The sequence below is a fragment of the Punctularia strigosozonata genome (assembly GCF_000264995.1).
Source record: "Punctularia strigosozonata HHB-11173 SS5 unplaced genomic scaffold PUNSTscaffold_1, whole genome shotgun sequence".
NCBI classification, from domain to species: domain Eukaryota; kingdom Fungi; phylum Basidiomycota; class Agaricomycetes; order Corticiales; family Punctulariaceae; genus Punctularia; species Punctularia strigosozonata.
Window position 1 is genome coordinate 86,967 of NW_006767433.1, and position 21,869 is coordinate 108,835.

General features: G+C 56.1%; 9 protein-coding genes across 9 annotated transcripts; 2 read left to right on the top strand and 7 right to left on the bottom strand.

Annotated features, from left to right (window-relative positions):
- Nucleotides 1–537: 537 nt before the first annotated feature.
- PUNSTDRAFT_117047 (uncharacterized protein) lies at nt 538–2,653 on the top strand (the record flags this gene model as incomplete). Its single annotated transcript, XM_007377974.1, has 2 exons — nt 538–2,401; nt 2,480–2,653. The coding sequence occupies exons 1-2, from the start codon at nt 662–664 to the stop codon at nt 2,651–2,653; spliced, it is 1,914 nt and encodes a 637-aa protein (XP_007378036.1). The 5' UTR covers nt 538–661.
- A 213-nt stretch (nt 2,654–2,866) lies between these two features.
- On the bottom strand, nt 2,867–4,175 carry PUNSTDRAFT_94087 (uncharacterized protein; the record flags this gene model as incomplete). The annotated part of the gene is made up of 5 exons (XM_007377975.1): nt 2,867–3,322; nt 3,418–3,620; nt 3,706–3,794; nt 3,851–3,929; nt 4,017–4,175. 5 exons carry the CDS (start codon nt 4,173–4,175, stop codon nt 2,989–2,991), a joined length of 864 nt encoding a protein of 287 aa, XP_007378037.1. The 3' UTR covers nt 2,867–2,988.
- Nucleotides 4,176–6,816: 2,641 nt separating this feature from the next.
- On the bottom strand, nt 6,817–7,087 carry PUNSTDRAFT_128805 (uncharacterized protein; the record flags this gene model as incomplete). The annotated part of the gene is made up of 2 exons (XM_007377976.1): nt 6,817–6,979; nt 7,041–7,087. The coding sequence occupies 2 exons, from the start codon at nt 7,085–7,087 to the stop codon at nt 6,817–6,819; spliced, it is 210 nt and encodes a 69-aa protein (XP_007378038.1).
- Nucleotides 7,088–8,395: 1,308 nt separating this feature from the next.
- On the bottom strand, nt 8,396–9,686 carry PUNSTDRAFT_123315 (uncharacterized protein; the record flags this gene model as incomplete). Its single annotated transcript, XM_007377977.1, has 3 exons — nt 9,609–9,686; nt 8,961–9,548; nt 8,396–8,897 (listed from the first exon to the last, which is right to left on the bottom strand). The coding sequence occupies exons 2-3, from the start codon at nt 9,005–9,007 to the stop codon at nt 8,396–8,398; spliced, it is 549 nt and encodes a 182-aa protein (XP_007378039.1). The 5' UTR covers nt 9,008–9,548; nt 9,609–9,686.
- Nucleotides 9,687–10,240: 554 nt separating this feature from the next.
- Nucleotides 10,241–11,945, top strand: PUNSTDRAFT_109464 (AAA-domain-containing protein; the record flags this gene model as incomplete). The annotated part of the gene is made up of 7 exons (XM_007377978.1): nt 10,241–10,264; nt 10,317–10,428; nt 10,499–10,646; nt 10,700–11,032; nt 11,121–11,351; nt 11,404–11,535; nt 11,627–11,945. 7 exons carry the CDS (start codon nt 10,241–10,243, stop codon nt 11,943–11,945), a joined length of 1,299 nt encoding a protein of 432 aa, XP_007378040.1.
- Nucleotides 11,946–12,415: 470 nt separating this feature from the next.
- PUNSTDRAFT_57742 (Pkinase-domain-containing protein) lies at nt 12,416–14,016 on the bottom strand (the record flags this gene model as incomplete). Its single annotated transcript, XM_007377979.1, has 4 exons — nt 12,416–12,771; nt 12,838–12,955; nt 13,016–13,348; nt 13,423–14,016. 4 exons carry the CDS (start codon nt 14,014–14,016, stop codon nt 12,416–12,418), a joined length of 1,401 nt encoding a protein of 466 aa, XP_007378041.1.
- Nucleotides 14,017–16,300: 2,284 nt separating this feature from the next.
- Nucleotides 16,301–16,549, bottom strand: PUNSTDRAFT_23014 (uncharacterized protein; the record flags this gene model as incomplete). The annotated part of the gene is made up of 1 exon (XM_007377980.1): nt 16,301–16,549. A coding segment is annotated over one exon (249 nt), but the record flags the coding sequence as incomplete, so codon positions are not given.
- Nucleotides 16,550–17,719: 1,170 nt separating this feature from the next.
- PUNSTDRAFT_56935 (kinase-like protein) lies at nt 17,720–18,423 on the bottom strand (the record flags this gene model as incomplete). Its single annotated transcript, XM_007377981.1, has 4 exons — nt 17,720–17,782; nt 17,835–17,903; nt 17,954–18,136; nt 18,199–18,423. Coding segments are annotated over 4 exons (540 nt in total), but the record flags the coding sequence as incomplete, so codon positions are not given.
- A 2,946-nt stretch (nt 18,424–21,369) lies between these two features.
- PUNSTDRAFT_128811 (uncharacterized protein) lies at nt 21,370–21,696 on the bottom strand (the record flags this gene model as incomplete). Its single annotated transcript, XM_007377982.1, has 2 exons — nt 21,370–21,507; nt 21,577–21,696. 2 exons carry the CDS (start codon nt 21,694–21,696, stop codon nt 21,370–21,372), a joined length of 258 nt encoding a protein of 85 aa, XP_007378044.1.
- Nucleotides 21,697–21,869: the final 173 nt, after the last annotated feature.

A 21,869-nucleotide genomic window follows, 5' to 3' on the forward strand; every position in this document is an offset into this window, starting at 1 on the left:
ATAGCGTATCATGCTGTTGACTTGAAGCACATGAGCCTTCTGGACCTTCGTCATCCTACACATGTAATAATTTGTAGCATTAGACTCGCGACAACGTCGATACCCTTGACCGAAATTCACGTAGCCGCGCAGCCACTCCGCAATTCGGTCGCCGGTCGCCGGTAACTTTAAGTGGCGCTTGCCGTCGCCACAGCTTGCCCCTTTGCCATCGCGTTCGCGTCTATCCCATGCTATTGGCCTCGATGTTCTCGAAAACATGTTTAGAGTGTCCAGAGGAGCTGCGACGTTCATCTATGCCACGAAGGAGTCGCGTACGGAGGAAATCGCCAGCGGCTCTCTGCTCAGCGATATTCTGTCAATATGATCGTCCTTCACCAAGGTACGAGATTTTGTTCTTACAGATGCGCACATATCGCACTCCTATGGAAGGTGGTTTTGCGTATCTCTTTAGCGTAGCAACCACCCCTTCTTTGGTCGCATTTCAGCTGTGGCATTCATGGTCGGTGTGGCCTTCCCCGAGCGACAATGCCACTCGAAGACACACTCGCCAAGACTTTCTTTGGAGGAACGCGCTCTATATCATGCATGCGACGGTGGCCAGATGAAACGTCCTCTGTCTTAAACCTCACCGTCAACGTTACACGATCCTTCCCCCTCAACGATGCCGTTCGGTCTGTTCTCGTCCTCTTCCAAGCAGAAGAGCAGCAAACCCTCGGCACCGCGTCCAACACGCGCTCGCTCCAACTCCCTGGTCGGATCCGGACCCGTTCCCTTGTTCTCCAGCGGCCGTCGCTCTCGATCACATAGTCGCCAGGCCGAAGTCGTCCCCGCTGCGCCGGCGCAGCAGGGATACTTCCCCCCGCCCGCGGCGTCAGCTCAGTTCGATGCTCACCAACGCGCCCACGAGGGAAGCCACCGTCACCCCGACGTCGTCATGGACGCCTGCGACATCCCCGCGCCGAAGATCCACGAGCCGCTTGACCTCCGCTTGTACGACGCCATCGTCCCGCGCGACCTTGCCTTGCACACCTTCCAGGCGCAGTGCTTTGGCTGCCTCCGATGCAAGACTGTGTGGCAGTACGGTATGAAGATGGAATGCCAGTGTAGCGAGGGGGGCCGCGACCCTCGCGAGCCGGAGTACGGTATCATCGGCCAAGGTCAACGAGGAACCACTGGGGATGTGTTTCGGTTCACCATCCCGTTGATCATAAATGAGGACAAGAGGAAGTGGCTGATGAAAGAGCGGCGACCCAGCAAGTACCGCGAACAGATCACAGCTAGGGACAGCACGCTTGCCATCCTCGACGGGCACATACCTCCTACCCCCGGGTCTCACCGCGATCGGTCCTGGTCGCTCGGCTACGCGGGCGAGCATCACTCCGATCCCAGCTCCTCCAGTCACAGCGGCAAAGGCACGCGTGTTCAAAGCTGGGTGGCTCAGAATGGCCAACAACCTCCCGCTTCGATGCCGCCTCCAGCTCCCGTGCCCCGCTCGAGGCACAGGGACCAGAAAGAGACCAAGGAACAGAGAGAGAGACGTTTGACGCCGATCCCCACGATGGCGGGGCTCTCGGACGATCGACATCGCCGCATTGCAGCCAACCCTCCACCCGTTCCTCAGATGCACGATCCGCGCGTCCAGCCCAAGTACGGCGACCTTCCGCCGGTACCGCCGCACGTCGACCCATATCAACGCGCGACCGATCCAAGGTTGGATGCTTCTCGTGGAACGAAGGCCTCGAAGAAGCCGGAATACGCCCCTAGCGCGCAGGACTTCAATCCTCGCGGCCACGGGACGAACACGCATGGAGTTTCCCCGACCGGGATGCTTATCCCTTCCAAATCGCAGCCTATTACGACCGGTCCCGTTTCGTCTCAGTCTCACGTTCGCGGTCACAGTTCCCAAGCGCAAAGCTCTTCGACATCTCGCCCTCCAAGCGCTGCCCTGATGGCTAACGTGCCACCGCAAGCGCCAGCCCGTGGGTACACCAAAGAGCGTCGTCACGAAGAAGGCACAGCACCTCCCATTCCTCACCCGTACCATGACGCCGGTCACTCGCAGGATCGATCCGGAGCTCGCGACACGGTCAAGGCGCAGGCGCCGGCCCAAGCTCTCCCTCTTTACAGTTCAAACAATCACTCGCATGGCTCGTACGCCAAGGCGCAGGCGCCGGCACCCCCTCCTCTGAGTGCCCGCAGCTACTCATATGGCTCGTCCGATCCTCGTGCCCCAGACCCTCGCTCAGCCCCTAAGACGTCCGTACCAGCTCCACCTCCCATGGACGCGCGTAGCTACTCGCACAGCTCCTCTAATCCTCGCGCTGGGAGAACTCAAGCGCCCCTTCTCACAAGCGCACGCAGCTACTCCCAAGGCCCGACGGACGCGCGCGTTCCTCTCCCCGTCCCCCCGCCTTTGGACAGCCGGAGCTACTCACACGGTTCTTCCCGCTCGCGCGCTCCCAGTGCCCCGCCCCCGCAGGCCCATGCACCCCTGCGTTCGTGCATGAAAGGCGGCCGGTTCGATGCGCCTGCGAGCGGCAGCGACGACGAGCGTGGGCGGCGCCCCACCCGTGAGCCCGTGTATCGTGGAGCCTACCCGCCGCCCGCTCCTGGCGCGGCAACGCAATCCACGCGCAAGCATTCCCGGCGTTGAGCGATCTCCGGTTGTCCCTTTTTCCTACTCCGCGGGCGGAACTCCTGTAGTATTTCGGACCTTGAAGGACTGATCATGGACCTTTTGACTCTTTTACGACCTTACGACCTTACGACCTTAATGAATCATGACCCTACTACGAACCCGCAACACTTAGAACACGTATAATCAACCCCTGTAACGTATATTATGCACGATATTCATGACATGCCTGGTGCAAACAATTCACCACGGGGAAGTCGTAGTTCTTCAATCAGATTGCATGAAGGCTTCCATGTAGTGTTACACAATGAGCGAACCCTCTAACCATCTTCCCCGCTTTCGTTCAGCTACCATTAAAACCGGTTACGCTTCCTCTGCCCTCGCGCGCCGAAATCAAACAAACCCCTGCGGCTCTTCCCCTTCGTCGCACCGCCCTCCTCAGTGTCGACGTCCATCATCATCGCGTCGTCCGGCCGCAGCGCGCCGCGCAGGCTGCTGCTGCCGCCCCCACTGTTCGCCGGTCCCCCGCCGCGCTTGTCGGCGGTCTTCTTGGCGAGGACGTCTTTGAGCAGCGCGTCGACGGACGCGGTGTAGGCAAGCTGGGCGTCTTTGGTGACTTGGGCTTGGGCGGAGAGGGAGGAGAGTTTGGCGTCGAGGGTGGCGAGGACGGAGGAGGTAGTTGTGGCCCTGTGAACGAAGTAGGGACGTTAAGCTGCGATCGCCATGAGGAAAGATGAGGGGAGAGAGGAGGGTGTAAACCCAAGAGAGCGAGAAGGACGTACCAGTCCTTGAGCGCGGCGAGAACATGCTCCACCTTGCCCGGTGCGAGGTCGCGGCCCATGGTGTATTCAACCTCGAGTTGTTGCTCTTTCTGGTCGAGTTTGCCGCGAAGGATGTCGAGGTAGATGGCGTCAATAACCAGGTCCTCGAGATCCCGAATTGTGGGCATATCGAGGAAGCGGAGCAGGTCGGCGTATGGGAGGATCTTGATGGAAGAGCCACATGAGTATCGCCGCGAACGTGTCACAGAAGAAAATAATGGAGGATTATCCGATGAGGACACAACGTACCCGACGGTCGGCGGCGAGGGAGACGAGGGAAAGGTGCTTGAGCTTCGTGATCTGCGCCTGGTTCAGAGGCGGATAATCGTCTTTGTGCACTGCGTTCCAGACGATAAGCGCATACACTCACATCATGAGAAGCTTCAGAACGTACGGGAGTAATCTTGATATGTCTTGTACGAGAAAAGCTGCAGCAGAGCGTACTGCTTTGCGTACTGAGCGTTATTCGCAAGCTGCATCGAAGCAAATCAGTCCAATATCCTGCGTCGGCAACCACTCTGCAACCCATTCAAGCACAAGGAGAAGATGTGGGTAAGCACCTCCCGAATGCCAGGCAGCTCGAGCAGCTCGGCGAAGACGAACACGCCTGGTGCGGCAGTGGCGTCTTGCGCGAGCTTAGCCGCCGCGGCTCCCTTCGCGGATTTGCCCATCAACAAGAAGGGCTCGAGCTTTGCTGATGAATGCGAGCCTAGTTCCATGTTCGCAAGTTTCGAACCACTATATGTGTTGGTAATGCAGACGAAGGGGAGTTGAGGGGAAATGTGGCGTCAGAAGAAATTGGGCGCTTATTGGCACCCGTTAAGCGCTCGAAAACGGGCCACGGCGTTGAAAAGGACTCCGAATGAACTTCCGCAGACACTCACACGAATCATCGCGCAGACTCAGATGCGCAACTTCGAACTCTACTGAGAAGTTCTGCAGCTTATTGACGGACCTCAACATTCGGCTGCACTGTGTATGACAATGAATGGACCGGGTCTTGGGACGGATTACGCTCAAACCGTTTCTCATGTGCCGGGGGCCGTAGTCAACTGGTACGGCGATAATCAGTAGGCATGATCATCTCAAGACCAAGCCAACCAACCCAGTCATTCAAGATATGCGCACGATCATGAGCCAGTGCATGTCAAGACTGTATCAAAGGTCCTTTGACTGCATTCAAGGAACGGTCATATACATGATGCAAACGAATGAGAAAGCCTTCTCCGGAGCGCACCTGGCTCAGAAGCGTAAGTACAGCAATTCACGATCTGACGGCATGTGGAACTTGATACTCACATCGTAGCAACGTCAACAACACGCGCTTAGGGAAGCGGCTAGTCGGATCTGGTGACGCTGACGATAGGTGCGCTGAGGGTGACGGAGGATCCGCTCTGGGTGACGCTGACGATAGGTCCGCTGAAGGTCGCAGAGGAGCCGCTCTCGGTGATGGAGACGACGGATCCGCTGAGGGTCCCTGAGACGACAGGTCCGCTGAAGGTGGCGGACTCGGACCCGCTCTTGGTGATGGTTACGACAGGTCCGCAGGGGGTGGCCGTCCCAGACGACGCACTCTTGGTGACGGACACGATAGGTCCACTGAAGGAGGCGGACGACCCGGTCTCTGTGACGGAGATGACAGGCCCGCAGGATGTGGCAGACACGTACTCTGTCACAGTGACGGTGGTGACAGAGTTGACGGTCGTGCCGTTCACGCTGCTCGCCGTAGTACTCTCGATCACGTTGTGGGACGAGCTGGCGGTGGTGACAAATGGCCCGCTCGACTTGACATCCGGAGCGGGCGAAGCGAGGACGCTGTAAGACATGCATCTATCAGCGATAGATCCTAGGTTCGCTTGAAAAGATGTCTCCTAACCCGCTGAGCACCGTAGCGAGGAACACGAACTTGGCTAGCTTGAGCATACTTGAATGAGTAGGTTTAATGGATTGGATGGAGCGATGACCATTCCTCGCGAGCCTCTTTTATGTGCTCGTGTCGGTCGCCGTATTGCACACCACGGGCGAAACACACCGACGGTCCAGCGTATTGCAGTATGACGGGCGCACGCTATTGTATAGTATGACGATCTGGTGAGGGAAATGATTGTCAAAACCTGATGCTAAGACACGCCGGGGCGGTGAGTTGGTTGGAGTATCGCATTCAACATCCGCAGCCTTGCGCAGCTTTGCGTCTTGCTTCGGACCTTCGTTTGCATTGTATTTGAACTAGTGCATGTCGAGTGCAGAATAACCTTACCAATATTCACATTCCCAAAGATCACGGTTCGTTGTGAAACGAGCAGTTGAAGGGCGCGTGTCATGTATCACGATTGCCGCTACGATCTTCTTGAGTCTGCCCGTACGCAGGAAGCGCACCCGGGATATACCAGTGAGCGTAAATAACTCTGTGAGCCTGGATGCCGCTCATCAGCTTCTTGACCACTGAGCAGTAAAGTGCGCAGTTTTCAAGGAGTTTACTCACCGTCATCCCCGCGATAGCTCCCTAAACGCGTCAACACGGCGACATAGATATCTCGTCATTGCCAAGTCCAAGACCAGGGAGAAGCTTGAATCGTTTGAATGTCGAAGTCCTGCGTCGACAAGTTGAGAATACCATTGAGATGGAGGCGGCGAGAATCGCCGAAGATACAGTAAACCGCAGCATGTTATACATCCGTAGACGACTGAGGATCATGAGCATGGCGACACCGCTTAGGGAGACCGTGGCATAGTAGGGTGTGAGTCTCGCGACTGTTCATGCAGACCCCACGTGTTAACAGGCGACAACTCGCTGGAAAATCCGGTGGTTCGTATAGAAAGAGTGATGCGTCGTTAGTTCGGACAAACACTTGATTTTGAGCCGATTAGATAACATAAATGACCATCTTGCTCTTATTGCACACATTATGTATACTCACGGACCTTCACGGTAAGACAGGTACGTAGGTATTTCCAAATCATTCAATGCTTGCATTCAACGATTGTGCTGTCCTGCTGTCTTTTCCACCCCCACTCTCTTGGCTTTCATCGTTTGGCTACAGTAGAACCTTTCTCAGTCTTGAGATCTACGTTCCTCATATTTCCAACTCTTAACATTGAACGTTCGCTTTCGCTCAGCGGGGCAGGATGGCGTTCATAAGACGGTCGCAAGTCTGAGGCTGATCAAGGACGGGCAACAACATACTTAAGATTGGTGCACGACGGACTCTTGCAATACAATGCATGTGCAAAAACGGACTTCCATTTTCAAGGACTGATTGTCTCCACAATGCAGACGCGTGGGCAAGCCTTGCCAGGAGGGCAGCTATCTCGGTTGCATGATTAATCTTGTTCAATTTATCGAAGATATGGCAGCCCCACTCACGTCGGGCAAATGATAGTAGTGGTCGGCACACGCCTGGAGGGCGGCGACGTCGTGCTGATCGGTCCTCCAGGGTTGTAGAGAAGGGTCGAAGTCGCGGGAATTATCGGTCCCCCTGGGATGAACGGCAGTGGAGTGTCAGGCGCAGGGGCAGCAATGACACTTCGACACAAATCTATCAGCAACAATGGTCCGGCCGGAGGGTGAACCGACGGTGACTTACCTACTGAGGATGTATACAAGCACAACGGAACTGGCGAGCTTGAACATGCTGGGATACTTGGGAACAGGCCGAACAAAACAGTGGTCCCGGTGTCACACTCCTTTATGTACTCGTCGTCGCGGTACTGCGCGTCGCGGCCTGAAACAAGACTCGCAGCCTGACGTTGCATATTGTATTCCAAGGCATAACGGTGCGAGCCCCGACTGCGACGTCTCCGCTGAGTCCGCTCCGGTCCCGGGAATATGGAGGTCATTGCCCCCGATGGGTGCGGGCATTTGAATACCCATGGGCGGCGCTCTGGCTGAAATGATCCATTCAGGGCGCGCAGCTCTTCTCGTCTACGTGAGATAAAGGTTCTCTAGGTAAAGAGACGTAAAATTGGTCATCGGCGTGATGGTTGCCGATCATGCTGCATGCCGGGAGCCACCAGAAGAGGACTGACGGTTCAAGTCGAGTACTTCGGTTGCCTAGGTCCCGCTCCTGTCCGGACTTCTCCTACGGTGCGATATGAGAATAATGTGGATATTCCAGGCAAGTGTAGTGTATTGGAGGAAGCTTCCGGTGTGGAATAAGCTTGGATAATCGTAGCATACTCATCCAAGAACCCATTCAGAGACGCACAACAGCCTCAAATACCGCCGATGCGCTCTCCGTAGTTCGAGGCGTGATCAGCTGAGTGTTTGCTCCATAGTTTGTAATGTTGACAATTGAGGGCGTCGCCTTCTTATCTGTGACAACGTTCCTTCTGTCATAGACCGCCGCTTCAATTCATTCGTCCGAGTTGCCGAGTGCAGATCTTCCGATTCATGCTGATCACGGTGGTTCTTGAGACTCAACGGATTTGGTCCAGTATGCATGCAGGGCGGTGACAACTTGAGAGACGACTTCTACGATGTTAGCGACCGCAAAGTTCAAGAACTGCAGTCGGGCGCGAATATAATAAGCCTGGCTCAGAAACGACCAACATTGTTGTCATCGAAGGTCGCAAGCAGGTTGAAGTAGGGTCGTCGGCAAAGCGCCGGTCGCGTCACATTATCACAGATGTGACCACCGTTTGTCACGCTACAACTCAGTGGACGAGCGCGTGACGATCCTCTCAGCAAGCAGATCATACGCAGGACGATTATCTATTGCAGACCTAGTTGGAAAGACTAGCAAAGAAAATTGATTTCTGCATCGTCGTAAGGAATCGCGCAACAAGGATCGATTATTGTCTGCACGGTGTGAATAATGGACGAGCCTTGTCAAAGTCCACGTAAGCACATAGCTGCAACAAGCCATATGCGATAAGGGCCTATACTCACGTCGGATAAGAGAGGGTCGCCGACGATACGCGCCTGAGTGTCGAAAGACCACTACACGGATGTGGTGATGGTGGTGACAGGTCCACCGGGGGTGGTGGTCGACGGAGATCGATCCAAAGTGATGGTGGTGATGGCATTGGTAGTCGACGTGCCCTCGGTAATAGTGACGATGGACCCGCCAGGAGTGGTGGTCGATCCGCCTTCGGTTATACTGACGATGGATCCGCCAGAAGTGGTGGTCGCCGTCGTTTCGTGCACGGTGACGGTAGTGACCTGGTTAGTGGTCGATCCGCCTTCAGTGATACTGACGATGGATCCGCCAGGAGTGGTGGTCGCCGTTGTTTCGTGCACGGTGACGGTGGTAACCTGGTTGGTGGTCGACCCGCCTTCGGTGATGCTAATGATGGATCCGCCAGGAGTAGTGGATGCGCCCTCGGTGACGGTGACAATCGAGCCGGTGACCGACGTCGTCTCCGTAACGGGAAGCTGGCCGTTGAGGGTGGTCGACCTCTTGGCGACGGGATTGCCGTCAGGGGCAGGAGCAGCGAGGATGCTGGGGATCGCAAATCCTGTCAGCGACCAGGAGGACCGCTCGGAAGGAGGAGTCACGCATTACCTGCCGAGCGCCGAGGCTAGGAGGACAAACTTGGTCAACTTGAACATACTTCGGTGAATAGACGGTAGGGGCTGGATAGAGTGACAGTCAAACGTCGTGCTCCCTTTTTATGCTCGCGTCGTCACTGTATCGCGTGCCGTACGGGTGAAACAACCCGTCGGCCCCGCGTACTGCAGTATAGCAGGCCCTCGCTGCGGTTTGGCTTGACAATCCGCTTGGGGAAATGAACATAGAGAATGTGCCAAGAGCGTCCATAGGAGGCGGTTGGTATGAGCATCGCATCCAGCACGCGCGGCCTGGCTTCGTCTACGTGCGAACTGAACTTCGCGCGCGAAAGAACGCGAGCCATCCTGGCCTCCACAACACCAGGCTGCTGGGATCCGAACAGTTTCAACGACGAGCCACATGAGCGTCCAATGATTGCCATGGAGCGTGTCGATTTCTTCAAATAGGCTCGAATGCGACGATCCTCAGGCACACCCGCCGAACTGGTACATGAACGTGAATCGACCTGTGAGACTGGAAGCCGATAAGAGCTTCTCTTCCCTTGAGCAGTAAAGTACGAGTAATCCTGAAGGGGTTGTTGACCTAACCTCGCCTGATCAGCAGTGCCCAATATGTACCGGACAGCAACAACAGTCAACACACCTGAACTCAAAATCCAGGGATGAATTTGATGCATCTGCAATCCTGATACCCACACTCGAATGTCCAACTGGAGATACATTGTAGGCAGAGACAAAGACAGGTCACGGTGGGGATCATCGCAGCAACCTGGTGCGGTGGTTTGCACCCGTAGACACCCAACAGACGTAACCGAAGCGGCACGGCTTACGGCGAGCGTGGCAAGGCAACGTTGACAGTCTTCCTCATCAAAGGTTCGGGTAAAGGCAAAGGGTGAAGCTGGTGACGCTCTTTGCAAGGCGTCCCCTGTGACCCATCCTTGAGCAACGAATTCGTTTTCGAGAGCTTTCAGCGGATACAATGAAGGCAGAGTTGATACAGCCCAACGTGGCCATGGTGGTGGTTGTTAAGAACAAAGTCGCGCACGAAGTGGCTGAATTCGCTTGACTGCGCCGTCTTGTTGTCTCTGGACTCTTTGAACTTCACTGCGCACTCCGTTGGCTTTCATCTGGTTCACCTACAACATCCCACCAATTCTCGCATTTTCATTACCCCCTGACTTGCATCCGGGACAGTACCTTTGCGTCGTTTGTTCGACATCGCTCCGGTCTTGCGTCCGTTCTCACTCAAACGACCATCGTCAAGATTAGGACATTATGGCTGCGGGCACTAATCTCGACGTTCGTCCCATCCTGAGATCCGCAACAAATCCACGTCTTACGGATTAGATAGCGGGCGATCGAGCTCGTCCAGCGTGCCATCGACGAGGACCTGAAGCAAAACTACGCCGAAGCATACAAGCAGTATCAGAACTCGCTCGACTACTTCATGCTCGCCCTCAAGTGTGAGCACATTCTCCGTCCCTTTTCGTTAACTCCTACGCACGCGTCCGACGAAGCACTCTACCCTTAAAGATGAGAAGAACGACAAGGCGAAGGCGCTCATCCGGAGCAAGATCGAGGAGTACCTCAAGCGCGCGGAGACGCTCAAGCAACACCTAGAGAATCCTGCGGACAGCAAGAAGAAGGCGGTCGGGATGAGCAACGGCGGGGGCGACAAGAAGTGCGTGGCGACCGGCATCCTCTCTATGCGCTTGCTCATACCAGACGTGACAGGGATGGCGACGAGGACGACGTGGATCCCGAGACGAAGAAACTGCGCGCGGGGCTTTCCTCTTCCATCCTTGCCGAGCGACCAAATGTGAAATGGGACGACGTCGCGGGTCTGGAGGGCGCCAAGGCATCGCTGAAGGAGGCCGTCATCCTGCCCATCAAGTTCCCGCACCTCTTCACGGGCAAGCGTACACCCTGGCGCGGCATCCTGCTCTACGGCCCGCCCGGCACGGGCAAATCGTACCTCGCGAAAGCGGTCGCGACCGAGGCAAAGAGCACGTTCTTCAGCATCTCCTCCTCCGATCTCGTCAGCAAGTGGCAGGGCGACTCCGAGCGGTACGTCCTCTCCTCCTCATTTTCTCTTCTCTTTCTCTATCCACTATCCCTTTGCCTCTTGTGCCCTGGGCCTGACGAAGTACCCCAGGCTTGTGAAGCAGCTGTTCACGATGGCGCGCGAGAGCAAACCGTCGATTATCTTCATCGACGAGCTGGACTCGCTCGCAGGCTCGCGTGGCGAGGGCGAGTCGGAGGGCTCGCGCCGGATCAAGACAGAGTTCCTGGTGCAGATGAATGGCGTCGGCCACGACGATACCGGCGTCCTCGTCCTCGCCGCGACCAACATCCCCTGGGTGCTCGACAACGCCATCAAGCGTCGGTGCGTCCCCTCCTCCTCCCCTTCCCTCCTTCTGTTCTGATTATGCATCCAGGTTCGAGAAACGGATATACATCCCGCTCCCGGGCGCCGACGCGCGACGACGCATGTTCGAGCTTCACATCGGCAACACTCCCACCACGCTCACGCCTCAAGACCTCCGCGAACTCGCCCAACGCACCGAAGGGTCCGTCCGTCCGCTCCCTCCCTCTCTCCCTTTCTATCTCTCTCTCTCTGCCCTTCCTCCCCTTCTCGCTAACCTCCCTCCCCTCCCGCAGCTACTCAGGCTCCGACATCTCCATCGTCGTCCGCGACGCCCTCATGCAACCCGTCCGCAAAGTCATCTCCGCCACGCACTTCAAGCCCGCCCCCTCCCCGGACGGTTCCGGCAAGCAACAGTGGACGCCGTGCTCGCCCGGCGACCCGGCCGCGGTCGAGAAGGACTGGTCCGAGCTCGAGGCGGACGAGCTGCTCGAGCCGCCGCTCAAGATGGCCGACTTCGTGAAGAGCGTCGAGAGCGTGCGGCCGACGGTGACGGAGGCCGACATCCGGCGGCACGACGAGTGGACGAAGGAGAGCGGGGAGAGCGCGATATGATGACGACCCCCCTCGACATTCTTAGAGATGCGTCTATCGCGTTTTCGCCCTTTTTTTTTTGCCCTTGTGGACGCGAGACCAAAGGATCTGTAATATTATTGGTGGACATCCGGTCGTCTTCGAGGGAGTTCGTCTAAACGCGCTTTTGACTCCGGGCGGCCTGGGCCAGCAGGGGGAAATCGTAGAGTACATTATATTGATGAGGTGGACCTTCCGGCAAGACAAAGTAAACACAAGAGTATAGAAAGTAAAAGAAGAGAAAAGAGGAAAGGTTATGTACGCAGAAAAAAAAAAATCGGGAAACGAGATCCACAGCCGGAACAGCAGTGCGACGAGGAGAGCACGAGCCGGAGAGAACAAAGCGGGCGGCAGCGATATTAACAACCCTGTCCGCACGAGAGAGCTCCACAGAAGAAAAACAACAACGGGTTCCCGACAAGTCTCCCCACTCCCATCCCGTCCCCTCACTCTCACACGACCGTCACCTGCGCCTGCGCCAACGCCTGCGCGTTCACATGTATATGCCCCGGCCTCTCCTCGTCGTAACACGTCCTGATCTCCTGCACCCACGGAAACTGGACCGCCTCCTCGATCACGATCCGCTTCTTCGGCTCGGGCTCGAGCATGCGCCGGATCAGCGGCCTGCACGCGCGCGGCGACAAGTTGGAGATCGTGGTGGGCGAGGGGGCGCCCGAGGCGCAGGCGGCGGCGTACGCGGCGTAGAGCGGGTCGGCGGGCTGGGCGACGCGCCAGGGAAGCTCTTGGAAGAGGAGGCAGTAGTAGACGATGCCGCAGGCCCAGATGTCGACCAGGCGCGCGTCGTACGCTGGCGAACGCGGGGTCAGTTGGTAGGAGAAAGGAGGGGGGCACAGGAGGAGCAGGGGGGGCTTACGTTTGTGGAGGAACTGCTCGGGCGCGATGTACGGCTCCGAGCCGCAGAGCCCGGTCGACATGTGCACCGTCTTTTCCCAGGGCAGGCGGTATACCGTCGAGGCGCCGTAGTCGCCGATCTGCGACGGAACACGACGTGAGCGACACGTCCCGGCAGCGATAGAGCAGAGCGAGGGTACCTTGAGATGGCCTTTGGTATCGAAGAACAAGTTCTCAGGTTTGATATCCCGATGGGCGACGCCCTGGCCATGGAGGTACGCGACGCCGGTCAAGATTTGCTTGAAACAGCACTCGACCTCGCTCGGCGACATCCCGCCGCGCTTGATGGCTGCGTACAGGTCGCCTCCCGGGCAGAACTCCATGACCTCACACCAGTGCGCGTTTTCGTCCTGGACGAGGTCGACGGTCTCGACGACGTTGACATGGTGGAGCGTGGACGAGATGCAAAACTCGGCGGTGAGCTTCTTGACGTACTCTTTCTCCGTCTCGTTCTTTCTCCGCTTGCGGAACTCCTGTCAGGCGAATCGAAATGTTTAGATTCGCCCCGCGTTTGTCGAAAGAAAAAAAAATGGGAAGTCGAACGCACCTTGACAGCGTACAGCTTCTCCTCGCTCCGGTCCCACTTGTGCGCGAGCCTGACGACGCTCGTCGCGCCCTTGCCGATCGCGACCTTCCCGCACACCCCGTACTTCTTCAGCAAGCTACCCGCGCTCTCTCCGTCCTCGCTCTCCCTCGACTTGCGCGAACTGCCCCCGCCCGACTTCTGCGAGCTCCGGCGCGCGAGCTTCGGCCCGCTCGCGAGGAGATCCTTCAGCGTGAACTTCTGTCCTCCTCCGCCTACTTCTTCGGAACGTAGGGAGGGCGGGCGAGAGGGAGGGCGCGACGCGGATTTGGAGGGCGCGTGCGCGGAGAGGGCCGGGCTCGGCGGCGGGAGCTGGCCGTCCTTCGACTTGCTCGACTTGCCGGACAGGTTCCACGGTATCTTCGGCCGGATGCTGGAGGACGTGCTGTTCGCGCGCGAATGGGGCTGCGTCGGCGGGCGCGTCGGCGGCGGGGAGGGCGAGAGCGGCTCGACGGAGGACGAGCTGTCCGAGGCCGAGGTCGAGAGCGTCGACGTGCGCGAGACGGGTTGTGGGTTCGCGGCGGCCGGGGCCGGGGCCGGGGCGGGGGTCGTCGACATTGCGGGAGGTGCGTGGGCGGGGTCGGATGACGGGGGCGACTTGGAGAGCGCCTCGAGGTCGCGCCGGGTCCGTTCGGGCTGCTTGGGGAAGGACGAGTGGTCTTTCGGCGGGAGGGGGACCAGCGAGGGCTGTGGCGCGGGCGTGGCCGGCGTAGCGCTGGGCAAGAGGCCGCCGTTGGCCTTGATCGCGGTGCTGATCTGAGGCCGTTGTTTCAGACCGTTGACGATGGTCGTACTGGGGTTGGGGGTGACGTGTTGGGTTTGTTGGGGTGGCGGTTTACAGTCGGCGCCGTCGGGGCCCTCGCCCTCGGCCTGCGCGGCGTCGTCGGCGGCATCATGCGCGGCCATGGCGAGCATTCGTCGACTACTCGGTGGTGTGGTGAAAGGATGTTGGAAAGCGATGAAAAAGATCCGGGTATGGGTGGTGCAGGCGACAGAAGCGAAGATATGAAGTGCGTATATGCGGGGGTGTGTGTTTCGTAGTGGGGCTGCTTTAGGTGCAACGGAGCTCGCTGCGGGCGACGAGCGGAGGCGTTTACTGTTTAGCTATCATGGCGATGCGTATGGCTTGAAAGTGGCGGCGGACGCGATGGACGACGGCGAAGAGGACAGAAAGAACAAGGGAGGAGGAAGCGGACGGGACGGGAGGAGAGAGCGATTCAATTTGCGATGGCAGGGGATATAGTGTGATTACATCAGCCCTCGCACACCACTGCATCAGTGCTTTTGTGTGCTGCCCTGACACTGATCCGCGCCATTATTAGCACACCCACCACCATAATCCATTCCCCTCCACGCCGCTGGGCATGGCGGGCCCGTGGTCGTCGCTGGATGATAGAAACAGCACGGACCGCTGTTGCGTTATCAGACAAAGGGACGACTTCGTCCCGGCCTTGCATCACGAAGGAAGCTCCTAGAAGCGTCTATCGGCCCCTTTATCCCACTCAATTACTCAATCCTCGACTACGGTCTTATGGGAGCGTTATTCTCGTAGGCGATGGGAGTGCGCCCGAAGGATGACGAGAGGCGTATATCGTCCCCCGACAGATTTTCTGCAGAGTTCGTCGCGCCACGAGCAGCGCTGGCGTAAATCGCGCGCACCTTCCCCCCGTCCGCGCGTCCGCAGCCCATCACCACGATGCTGCCCCCCCTCGAACACACGTTCTTCGAAACCGACGCCACTGCCATCTCCTGTTTACCCGGGCCACCGCGAAAAAGAAAACACACCCAATCCTCGCTCTCGCATTACTTACTGAGACTCGGCGTACGTACACGAAACGCCACCCGATCAGTAAGCTTCACTCCCGCAAGCAAGAAACGCGGGCAGCGCGGCCGAATCTAACATCGAATCCGACGTCCTTCTCCTCGCGTTCTCCCCTCCAGGCCAGCGCCGATCTTCTGTGCACGCCAGCTTTCCTTTTCCAGGCAGATCGGATAGTGCGCCCGAGCGATCCGACGTCGCTGTGCTTGGCTGTGCGTGGTCGCGCATTCGACGCCACCGACCTTGGAACCCGCGTTATTCACCGTCTAATTACTCAGCACACCGTAAGTATGTACTTGCCCGAGGGGGCACAGGTAGTCCCAAGGCGGATCTAAACGCGGATACAAATGCTCAGCTGTCGAAGTGCCACCCGACCACCTCCGAGTCCATCTTCCTCGCGGCAATAAACGGTCCAGGTCAGCGCACTCCCAAACGGAGTTGATGATTTGACGCCCATGCATGTAGAGTGTCGCCCTACTTCTTCAACGCCGGGTTGATGAACACCGGGCCGATCCTCTCCACTCTCGCCTCCGCGTACGCCGCCACCATCGCCGACGCCTTACGAACGAACCAGACCCTTCTCTTCCTCCTCTGCCGGAGTTCGCCAGTGACTAGTTTGTTCTCGACAACCATCTGCGTCTATGCGAGAAAATGGAGTGGCGACAACGAGAGCTGAAAGCGGCGATAGTAGCAATAAATGCTGAACGTTTTCCCGGGCGAACGTACTCTTGAACATTCTCTGGACTAACGAAGCGAGAAGTACGATAATAGACGAGTGCGGGCTTCGAGTACTCTACATTGACCACAAATACTACCTGATATTGCGTACATGCGAACCGAGCGCGAGCGGAGACAAATCAGACGAAGAAAAAGCAAGCCACGAACACCAGGAAACGGATCGCAACATTTCCCATCAAACTGGTCATTGTAAACGAAGATAAACTCTCTGAAACCTCAATACCGGAAGGTTTTCTCATACCGCTAGCTGTGCTTGCGGGTGACGCCCATTTCCTCCGACGAGATCGAAGAGCGTTTCTCCAGCGCCATGGCCAAATCTCGCAGGCTTCCGGCTCGATCGGGGTGAGGAGCAGGAGTGAGGGCAACCGACGCCCGGAAATTCGCGATAGCTTCGTCCAGATCGGTGACTTGTTGTGTACAGCGGTAATAGCGGAAGAAATCCCAACCGAGATGACGAAGCACGTTGTAGCGTTTATCATGTCCATCAGGGAGTAAGCTCAGAGCTTCCCGATTGAGGGCGATGAGCTCTTCGAGGCCGACCTTATCCCATGACCTTTTGCTCATACGCGAGCTGATTGCCGAAGTTAAGATCTCAAGAACGCTCGCGCGGGAGAGATTATCTTCTCGGGTGTGGATCAGCATCGCACGGCACAAGGCGATCGCTTCGTCAATGCTGGTCAAATTACCAGACGCAACCCCTTGGCGAGCTAGCACCCGAGCGAATTCTCTCTTTGTGACGGAATGGCCCCGGTGTCCCTCTGGTCGCAAAGCTAGTGCTTTCCGCAGGAGTGTGACAGACTCTTCCAACAAGGAGTTATCCACCGAAAAAGATGCCTGATACCCCAACGCGATGCCCAGGTCGTGCAATACTCCGTCGCGGTCTGGCTGTAATTCAAGGACTAAGCGGCAAGAAGAGATGAACTCCCGGAGTATGTCTCGATCCCAGGTGTATTGGAAGTGATCCCATAATATCTCATTGATAGTGTCGTATGCGTGGATGCGATGAGGACGTTCTTCTGCGTAGTGGTCACGGAGTTTGCGGCAGAGGTACATAATCTCGTCAAGGTGATTATATCCCCGTGTACGTTTGTTAAAATCGCGGATTGCATCGGATAGTCTGCGTAGAGTGTGGAAGTATGCCGGGCCATCCGGACTCAGCAGTTGAAGTGATTCGCGATAAAGCGTAATCACTTCCGTATCGCTAGTGGACCCAGGAGCCGTGTTTGAACGAGGAGTCAACACTTCATGATTGGTGGCCACCGAGGGCAAGGGATCTGAGGAGATGACTGGAGTCAGAGGGGATGCTACGATGCTACACATGCGTTCGAGTAGCGTGTGTGCGGTCGGACGAGTGGAAGCTGGCTGCCAGCACTCGTATACAAGAGACTTCAAGACACGTGATGCATCATGACCTTTGAGTGGTGCTTGGGGCCATGCCGGCCGCGCGCCAGATTGAACCTGTGCGACGACAGCTATCTCGGCCACCCCGGGAAAAGGTGGCAGTCCGGTATGCGCCTGATTGTGGAGTATCATCAATGTTACGCGTGCAGGGTTGAAGTCGAAGCCTACCTCCAAACATGTACACCCGAAAGCATATATATCACTCTCACGGGTTCTGTGACAGGTATCCTGCGTCAAGAGCTCTGGCGCACTCCAGGGATAGGATCCGGCACTTGTCGTCGCTGTATTGGCTCCATCTGTCAATATGATTGAGAGCCCGAAATCGGCGAGCTTGGCATATCCGCCCCGATCAATGAAGATATTAGACTGCAACAAAATATCGGAACATCATAGCAGACTACGAGTGGTGTCCACTCACGCAACGAATATCTCCATGTACGATGGAACGTGAATGAAGATAGTCCATCCCTTGAGCAGATTGATACAACTGTTGATACATCAGAAGGTATGCTGTATGTCTTGAAAGTTTTCACTGACAAGCTTGTCTACGTCCAGATTAGATCTATCAACCTTCTGTATATATTGCAGGAGGCTCCCGTTGTGCATCCAAGGTGACACCATGCACACGAGTGGACTAAAGGAGATGCCATCTACGCCGTAAAATGGAAGGACGTGAGGGTGATCTAGGGATAACCATATGATAATCTCCCGATAAAGCCGCTAGAGTATGAATCAGTGTCGAGTTGTTGACTTGGTAGAGTAGATTAAGTTACCGGATCAACAATGATTTGACCTTCTTTCTGCCTAACGCGTAGTCGCTTCACAGCAACCTCCTTGCCAAGATAACTGCCCTTGAATATGTCGCCAAATCCTCCCGAGGCGACGGAATCACGAGAATGGAGCTGGACACCATGAATAAAGAAGTTCGAAGGAAGGCGACGAGACTGGGCGACGATCCGTACGAGTGTACGCGCAAGCCCGTGTCGGAATGCGGCATCTTCTCCCATCACTTCAACTTGCACTAAGGTCTGTAAAAGTTCAAAGAATATTGCAAGAGCTCATCATTATACCGCAGCTTACCCTCTGGAGAAAGTCAACTAGAATTTCAACGTCGGACACCTGAATCTTCAGCATTGGTGGTGAGTCCAATATGCGGGCTTGGAAAGGCAGCCGAAGTCTCGAGAGGTTGGGTACCACATGTTGGTCTAAAGCTAGATATATGGATGTAAGCCGATCAAACACAACACAAATCACTGGTAGTAGCATACGAATTTCGAGATATTCCTGGAGGTTGTTCTGCGAGGCAGGCCCTTGAGGAGGACTAACTGGAGATGAGTCGGATGGAAACGTTGCTGAACGCAAACTGATCAGAGGCGAAGAAGCTGGAGGCGCGTCCGATGGCTCTGTGTCTTTTCGACGTGTTCGGGAAAAGGACCAGGTTTTCAGCGGCTTCTTGGTCATCATAGCAGGAGAAAGTGCGCGCGTTGCAACAGGTAGGATGAAGTCGGAATAGGGTGCGGGTGAAGGGGATGATAAAGGTCAAGTGGCCGTTCGTGTACACGTCTCTCTTTATAGCGCCCACCGCCGAGCTATAACACTGCGCATGGCCATGCGAACACCGGCGGGCTGTGCCAACAGGAGCTAGATAGGTTACTCAGAGCCAGCGTGGTGCATCACATGATGATATATCTTGTCGCATTCTGGCGCGGTCCCTGTAGCCCTTGTCTCGTCTGACGACAACGAGGTGCATAGTCGTACACTGCACGAATATACTTCTGAGCGCTATTTGTTGAAAACTACTCGGCCGCTGCTGCGTTGAACGTCTTCGAGATATCTAAGACCCGTACATGTTCTCGAACATCCGGGCGTCGAAGCTCTCGTTCTCAAACTATACAGTCTCGCAAGTCTCGTTTCATAAGTACTGAACGATTGAACAAAGATGTGACCCGCTCTGCCCTTTCACGGTCGCCGTAAGCCATGTCTCCGCACTCAGGCCGTATACGTGTGTACAAAGTGTTGCGGGTTGCTGTTATCTTCTTCGTTGATGAGGTCCTCCAGTAATCCGCATCTTAATTCACGGCCATCCTCAGACAGCCAACGCCAGTTCTCGGTATTCAAATGAGCCTTCACCTGGACTTGGCAATAACGAGAGACTCGCGACGCCGTGTTGACGCCTTTAGGGAGCTATCGCGGGCACGACGGTGAGTAAACCGCTTCAGAAGCCGCTCAGTGGTTAAGAGGCTGATGTCTGACATCCAACTTAACAGGGTTATTTGCGCCTACGGGCATATGCAGAGCGCACCTCCTGGTGATCGATAAAACACCAAGCGGGATCTAGAGGGACGACTTCTTCCTGCAGGCTTCCGAGAGCCTCAGCAATTTGCACTAATGTTTCCGAGATACGCAGTGCCTTATGCATGGCTAGAGGAGGTTGTGAGTCCCAATGACGAGTGAAGCTGGTTGACGATAATCATAGTCGGCTGATCGATGGTTGCGTAGTGGAACAGCCAGGATTGTGTGAGCGATTGGAAGAAGAGCACCGCAGTCTCAGCAAACTTAATTCAGCTCGGTACGGCAACCGGCTGTTCCGCTGCCGGGACCGAGTCGGTAATCTACCTACCTACCTACATCGTACTCTGTGTGTCGTTTACCACTTCGTAACAGGAGATAGCATATGCGTTCCAGGATAACTGTGCGTATAGGCGTTCATTTCCTCTGACATTGACATTAATCGGCCGGTTTCATGCGAAGGGTACCGTTGTGCTCACTACGACAGTCCGAGGTTAGGGAACAATCTCGTCAGCCATCCGATGAGGTGTTTGTACCGACTTGCAGGTTTCCAGTCACCCCGTCCACCGCAGAGATACAGCTCTTCTACGCTCGTATTGCATACAACATCGCGCGATACGGCCAGGAGACCGGGAGAGAGACGGTCTGCCGACGGTAGGGGTACCCTCAGGCTCCGCAATCGCTTGCAACGCGTCGCGAAAGAGACCAGGACTTCAGATGTGAGGCGAGCTCCGACGCGAGCTCGGGGGGATCTGTGCACGAAGCTCATGCGCGTCGCGTTTGGGCACGAGCGAGCGATGTGGTCGAACACGTCGTCCGTCCAGTCGAAAGCGACGTTTAGGATCAGCGTCTGAAGCTGTTCGAATCGGGGCATCTGCAGTAAGACGACGGCCGGTCTCGTCATGTCTTGATCGCGCTCCTGCTGGACCTCCAGATGCTCGAGATCGGAGTGCCTGAACACCGACTTCATCGTCTGATTCCATTGTGTATCTGTTGCACGGGACTGAGGGAAGATCTGCAATCGAGTGGCACGAGGTGCAATCCGTACGACAGAGTGCAGTGTTGCAAGGTTTCCTCTGTAGGTTTGCACAGCAAGTACCGCGCGGTCGTCTTGCGATGCACAGATGTTGGGGAGTTCGACGTCCCTTTCAACTAGGTGGAATCCTAGTGATAGAGACGAGACAAACGGCATACGCCAAATACAGCGCATCGCATCCACGAAGGCTGCAATTTCCCTGGCAGTAGGAACATCAACGGCTATAGATATCGAGCGCAAGGAGCGCAGTTGGGATAAGAGGGTCAATCCGGGAGGATCAAGTTCCGGACTTGATACCTCGATATGTTCAAGGTGCAGAGGTGCAGCTTCGACCAGCGCACGAAGCATATCGGCCCGGGTGTTGATGGTGACATGTGTGAGATGAGACGTTATGAATAGTGTTGCTGTCGCATCAGAAGGGAAGTGCCCCGCACGTATGTCTAGGACTCGAAGTTTATGGCATAAGTATTCCTTAGATGTATCGATGATGGTGTGTACAGCGTCTGGAATGGGTACGTCGGATTGAAGGCGGAGTTTTCTCACCCTCCTCGAATATTCGAAGAAGCGACTAAGATTGACAGGCCGGATAAGTGAGTTTTGAAGGAGATCCTGTAGATAGAGAGGGTGGTCAGAGTGCGCAACGATCGATAGAGCCGTCCTGAGCTAGTGAGGAGTAACTCGCCTGTTGTTGCAAACGGAGTTGCAGTTTTGAGTATAACTCGTATCTGTCGTCCTGATCTGCGTAAAATGCATGAAGCAAGCGATCCTGCAAAGGCGGTGAGTGGTCAGGTTATCAGGGCCATGATTGATGGCGTATTTCGTCCTGAGCACTCACTTGTGCTCGTCTATACTCCTGCCACTCCGGGATCAAGATCAGCAGGTTGCTGAGGTCCGTGATTTCTTCCCAGAGCGCATCCAGGCCAACATCCAACCACGCCTTGCAGGTGAGGGCCATGCTGAGCAGATCTCGCCGCCGAAGTGCCTGGGTATATCTATGCATCGTCTTCGGCTCGTACGTGACCTGTTCCATAACAATCGCGATGATGTCGTGAATACGTAGAGCTTCGTGCATCGTCTTGTTTCAAGCAGAGGAGATCAGGGCAGTCGCCACAGGTGGTGTACGTGGAC